This window comes from Belonocnema kinseyi, chromosome 8 (genome assembly GCF_010883055.1).
Source record: "Belonocnema kinseyi isolate 2016_QV_RU_SX_M_011 chromosome 8, B_treatae_v1, whole genome shotgun sequence".
Lineage (NCBI taxonomy): Eukaryota > Metazoa > Arthropoda > Insecta > Hymenoptera > Cynipidae > Belonocnema > Belonocnema kinseyi.
Genome location: NC_046664.1, coordinates 86390044 through 86396122, shown reverse-complemented (window position 1 = coordinate 86396122; position 6079 = coordinate 86390044). Strand labels below are relative to the sequence as shown.

Sequence of the window (6079 nt, the reverse complement as noted above, 5' to 3'; positions counted from 1 at the left end):
TAGAAATCTCACACACACATTTATATAAAATATAACGCTCCTGACACTTTTGATTAAACAAGACAATAATAAAATTTGTGAAAACTATCATCATTCCTGAAAAAATGTTCTCCCAGATTCTTTTCTTCTTCAAAACTTTTCCGATTGACACACTATTCATATTTCGAAATTACGATGAACATTTTGTTTAAAGTTTAAATATTTGAAAACGTATAACTTCTCTACACAAAAAAGAAAGCAACCGAAAGTGGAAAAACTACGAAAGTGCAGAGTTTATATGAAATCGAAACTGTAACAAGGTGTTAGTCTGACAGTGCTAATCTGTATCTACTGCGCAATTTTCATTCACCACTTTATAAGAGAGACAACTTCAATTTAAAATAAGAATCAAAAAATTAATTAATTAATCAATTAATTGATTTAAAATTAGAATGAAGAAATATCTATATCTATAGAATTATTGCTTCCTTATGAAATATTTGTTTGTAAACCTACATCAATATTATACTGAGCAGGAACAAATGAAAATCTATCAAATCTATAGCATCCATAGGTATCAACAAAACCTCAAAAAAGCACGTGAATATATGTTTCGTAGCCTCAAAATTTAAAAGTCAGAAAATATTTTAATATTTCTTCTCCTTTACGCATCAGATCGATAAACTTGTTGTATGTTAGCACCATGGAAACAGCTCTTTCAGTCTGTCCTAAAGCGATTCCCTTATTCCATTAAGACAAATATATCAGTTTACTTAAACAGACATAACCACCAAAAACCATCAGAAAAAAATTTCAGCATTTGCCTATTATTGTAGAAAAAAGCATAATGCTTCAGGGACCAAATCTCGAAAAAAGGTGCGAAATCAATGTCCCTGGAAGATCAGCTAATGAACCTTTTAATGAAATCCAGCAAGTAAAAGAAAGCAATAAAATTTACGAGGGTGGTTTAGGTGCAAAAAAATCTCCTGTTTCGTCCCCAGATTTAAGAGTAAGTAAACTAATTTAGAAACAAGACAATTTAAAGAGAAATTTTCCATAGGATTTAAAATTTTTAATATTTACATTATTCTGTGTGTTAAAAAAATAATATCTGTTGCAACTGATGTTAAATGCACAGGAATCATATTGCAAACACCATTAATCAGTACCAATCATGTAAAATCAATAGTGATTACTACTAAAGATTCCACAAGCAACAATTACTAATAATAATATTTAAACTTATATTAATTCGTCCTCTACTGTCCTCTTTCCTTTTATCCCTAAGCGAGTAGAGGAAAAAATGATAGTATTTTTAATTATTGAATTTTATCGGGCTAAGAATCATACCATCAAATTTATGATCAATAATAATGTCTAGCGATCAATTTTCAATTACTGAAAATCGTCAGTAGTATACCTGGCAAAACAGAACTTGCAATCATTGGCAGTCGTTCTTAAATTATTCTTCTATCAATCTGATGACTTTTCTCAACTACAATCACTAATAATCTCTAGTAATAACTCAAAAACCACATTAAAGTCAGTTTCGTATTTTGTTAACTATCTAGAATTTCCTGCAAAATCACTTTTCCATCGATAAATATTCAATAGAAATTACTCTAATTCGCCTGTCATCGTTTTACGATAATTTAACAATCATTTGAAATCTGTACTGATCATTGTGCAGTGATTTTAAAAGCATGCATCCTGCAATTAGTTTGCAATTTGTAAATCTGCAATTACCAAAAGTTATTTTCAATCCTTCCACAACTTCATTGAAATTTTTTGTAAGGAAAATTCTGATGAAATATTTTTCGCAACGCCCACCTCAAAAGTAAGGACTTCTATGTATCTAAATGATACGCAAAATTCTTTAATCCAGTAGACTGTGTAAGAATAGTATTGGCCAATCCTCTCTATAAAACATATATTTTGGGAATCGGCGCAATGAATGCGTCTGCTTATTCAGAGAAAAGCAACTTTTCGCATAGGCAAAACAAAAATATTATTAAAAATTCTTTTTAAAATATTATACATAAATTTTGCTGAAAACCACCACACGGTATCGAGATGAAAAAGTGTAAAAAGTGCTCAATCATTTTCTCGGATGGTTGTTAGAAAAACGGGTGTGATACACGTGCGCACAGGTAATTTCTTGATCGTTTGATTTCAGCCGAGGTATTCACATTCATAAGCAATCATTTGTTTTGCGCACTTGTATCACAAATAGAGATTCTACATTTTTTATAAGTATAGTTTGTGCCATAATTGCTAAAAAAAATCAGGCGTATTAATTGAAAAGTTGATAATCAACTAGTGAATAAAACAATAAATTACCTTTATAAGAATATTTGTTTGAAACAGATGCCAGAAAAATTTAATTGTCCGATGAGTGAGCTCATGAAAGATCGCTTAGAAGCTGGAGATAATATTGCACCCCCGTATTTTCCTCAACCTGATGATAGTTTGCCCCTGAAAAGTGAGGGTCCTATGGAGCCAATTGGACCATGGGCAACCGGTTGCGTGACTTATAGCCCCTTCGCCGGGATGACGGGAGTTCGTCCTGTGGTCGATCGTTATTCCACCACACGTTACAGCCCAGCCGAATGGAGAGCACACAATCGTACATTTTTCGATGAATCAAATAAGAAGATTCGAGAAGCCCAGTTCGTAGATAAATTACATACAATATATTTTCCCCAACATCTGCTTCTGCATTAAAACAAAATAGAATTGAATCTGCACTTCCACATATATAAATTAATAAAAGAAAATTTTTTAATTATTACAAGAGATTAGTATAATTATTATATAATATTTATTTGTAAATATTTTTCCAAAATATATTAATAAGTGGATACTTAGTATACTTTCTAATTATACATTTATTTTACTGGTATTTACTGACATCAGGAATCCTTTATGGTTCCCAGTGGATACACAGGTCCTAAAGTTGTCCTATAGACGCCTTTTGCCGGACGATCCGAGGACATCCTGAGGATCTTTTAAAGATATGAAAAGATCCAAAGGATGCCTTAAAGAATTCAAGTGACATGACATGAAGGTACATCCTTAGCACGTCTTCAGGATATCCGGTAAACACTGGGTTCCTTTATATGCTACCGCTGGCTAGGAAGATATAAATAAAAAAATGCCTGATATGGTCTTAATTCTTTACTAAAGATAATTTATGATTTAGGCGAATGATATCTGATTCAAAAGGATGTAAAAAGCGAGTTTATAAAGAGACAGATAAAAACCAAATAGAAAATCGAGATCGGCTTAGCATGCGAGCAGGTGTGGTTCATCGGTGGAAAACGGAATTGGAACGAGCCCTTCTCGATATAACTCAGGAAATTGAATTACTTGAAGGGGAGCGACGACGTGTCCAGCAGTCTCTGTCAGTCCTCACGTTACCTGAATCAATTGATGGCGAGTTCTTGCAGCTTCGTTCTACCAGGCTGGAGCCAGATTTAGTCAACGATGATGTTGAAATCGAATTAGTCAAGGTAGATTGCTTATAAAGTGTAATTTTTAGTTTCTTAGTCGTCGGACACTTTCGAAAAAAATAGTCTATTCTGGCAATTTAAAAGTGTGTTGCTTAACGCGACATCTCTTAAAGAGCACATAAATTAAAAACTGGGTTTACCGAGGCTACCTTATTTATCTTCGGAAAAGAACAATGTCAGTAAAATCACCTACCGTCAACCGGGGCGAAATGCTACATTTTTTACAAACCATGACCTTGACGTGATCTAGAAAATGCCTAAATTGTCTCAAATTTTTAATAATTAATAATATGTGTTTTTAAGGTCACAAGTAAGGATATTCAATAGATCAATAAAAAACTGGGTAATAAATGTATTAACTACAACTGCGGCTACCTATATAGGTGCTTGCTGTGATTCAACCCTCTATATCACGTCAAGGGAGAAATTATTGGCAGATGACAACAAATTTTATCCCTTCATCTTATGCTTCTCCCATTCAATATCTTTTAATATCTTTTAATATTATTTTTTTATTTTAGGAACTAGCACTCTGCTCAGAAATAAGAAATCTACTTGAGAGAACTAAAGAGCAAATTGTAGAACAGTTGCTTGAACTAAGAAGTACTAAGAATCGTATGGAATGTGACTGGACAGATAAAAAGGATGCTTATGAAATAGATGCCCACTGTGTAGGATTAAATAATTCTTCTCCTTTAATTTTATATAAAGCAGGAGCTACAAGAGTTCCAGCAGAGTAAGTAAAAATATATAGTTTTGTCTTAAGCAGTCGCCTATGTTCTAACTTTAATTTTTCAGACTTAAATTATCACCACATTTCAATACTTTTCAATGCGTACGTGCAATCCTAATAAATTCGAGTATAGATTTTATCATGTTGGTTTATGGGTTGAGAAAAAAATTAGTTATTAAGCTGTTATTTTAATTAGACAAACAACGCCTGATGAGTATGATCATTTCACCAAAGAAACCTTAGCAGCAGCAGAAACAGCAAGACAACGTTCAGCGAACCTACGATCTGCTGTGGACGTAAACTACTCTAAGTCGCTTCAAGATCTTCGAACTCAATCGAATCGCGTAAATTCTGCTCTAGCTGAAAAAATTACCCTCACTGAGCAAGTCTGTGAGAGTTTGGAAAAAGAGTTGCTGAAAGTAAGAAATTTCAAAATTGTTGGCTTCGAGTACATACACTGGGGTGTTTCTAACGACAGATTCGATTACCAACATTTATTCACAGACGGAAGTTTTGACAGGTTCTTGTCTATGCGAAATGGTTCGTGTCGGTTTGTCTTTAAAAATCTTAATTTTTAATGCAGAAAGGTAATGATATAATGATAATGAACTACATAATTCGAGAGTTTTTGAAACGAACCATTTCAGCACGGACGCGATCTTAACGAAGATTCCAGATATCGATATATTTCGGGGTAACGACACTCTTTGACAATTAAAAAAAATTATAATTTCGCAACAGTGTTTGCACGAGCTTACAAGCACAGAAAATATGATTGAAGATCTTCGAGGGTCAACGAAAAGTCTAAACGAGGCTTTGAAAGTCGTCCAAACTCGCCTTGGAAATAGACTTCTTCGGCGAACTGTCGAGAGCTGTCGAGATATACCACAATATGGGTAATAACTTTATTTAGGTACAAATTCTTATTTTTAAAAGCAACTTTATTTTCTTTGTACTTTCAGCCTTATTGAGGAAGCGAAAACTTTAGGAGAAAGTATAGCAGCATTAACTTCTCAACTAAGAAGAGCAGAAAATTCACAAGCTGGTTTGGTGAAAACGAGAAACGATTTAGAAAAAGAGATCATCGTCAAGCGAAAGTCTTTATATATTGATAGAGATCGTGGATTAGTTCTTCGATCTTTTTATCCATCTACTACAGCTCTCTTAGGTCAAGATAAATGAAGAGTACTCTTATCGACATTTACTGTCATTTACAATGGGAACTGATTGTTGGCTATGCTAAGAATAATCTGAACATGATTATGAACTGGAGATTCTTTAATACCGATATTATCGACATCTTTAATAATAATCTTAAAATCGAAAAGAAGGAATAAAATAATCTGTTTCTTAACGCACTTCCAATTTCTATAATCGCATGTAGTTTTTAATTAGTCCTTGTTATAATTCTTAAACTCTCTAATTTGTATTCGTTTATCGTCTTTTAATTTGTACTGTTAACTTTGTTCGAATGACAAATAATAAATAAATAAAAATGTCCTAATGTCTTTTGAAGACGATTCTTTTGTTTTCCTTTTCAAAGCCTCGATCTGTCAAGTTTAATCAAAAACTGATTTTTATTTTATGATTTTATATTATACTATATTATACTTATATTACATTGTCTGAGAAACAATCATGCCTGAATTAACACAAACTCAAGAAATTAAAACAGAATTAGATTTTGAAAAACTTTTGTATACCAATTCCGAAGAACCTGAAAAATCTGATTGTCTTGATAGTGATAAAAGACTTTAAAAAAATGAAGCTAAGAATCCTTTAAATTCGAAGCCACAGAATAAGTTTCTTGATCTCAAAAAATTGAATTATTTATTTTTATAATGTAAATAATTCA

General features: G+C 32.5%; 1 protein-coding gene across 1 annotated transcript; it reads left to right on the top strand.

Annotated features, from left to right (window-relative positions):
- Positions 1-579: 579 nt before the first annotated feature.
- Positions 580-5612, top strand: LOC117178278 (tektin-4). The gene is made up of 7 exons (XM_033369636.1): positions 580-988; positions 2347-2648; positions 3182-3491; positions 4013-4227; positions 4421-4643; positions 4966-5120; positions 5187-5612. The coding sequence occupies exons 1-7, from the start codon at positions 827-829 to the stop codon at positions 5404-5406; spliced, it is 1587 nt and encodes a 528-aa protein (XP_033225527.1). The 5' UTR covers positions 580-826; the 3' UTR covers positions 5407-5612.
- Positions 5613-6079: the final 467 nt, after the last annotated feature.

Coding starts and splice junctions, on each gene's coding strand:
- LOC117178278 (XM_033369636.1), top strand. CDS start 827: ATGCTTCAGGGACCAAATCTCGAAAAAAGGTGCGAAATCAATGTCCCT. Junction 2,649..3,181: donor AAGAAGATTCGAGAAGCCCA/GTTCGTAGATAA, acceptor TTTATGATTTAG/GCGAATGATATCTGATTCAA. Junction 4,644..4,965: donor TGGAAAAAGAGTTGCTGAAA/GTAAGAAATTTC, acceptor ATTTCGCAACAG/TGTTTGCACGAGCTTACAAG.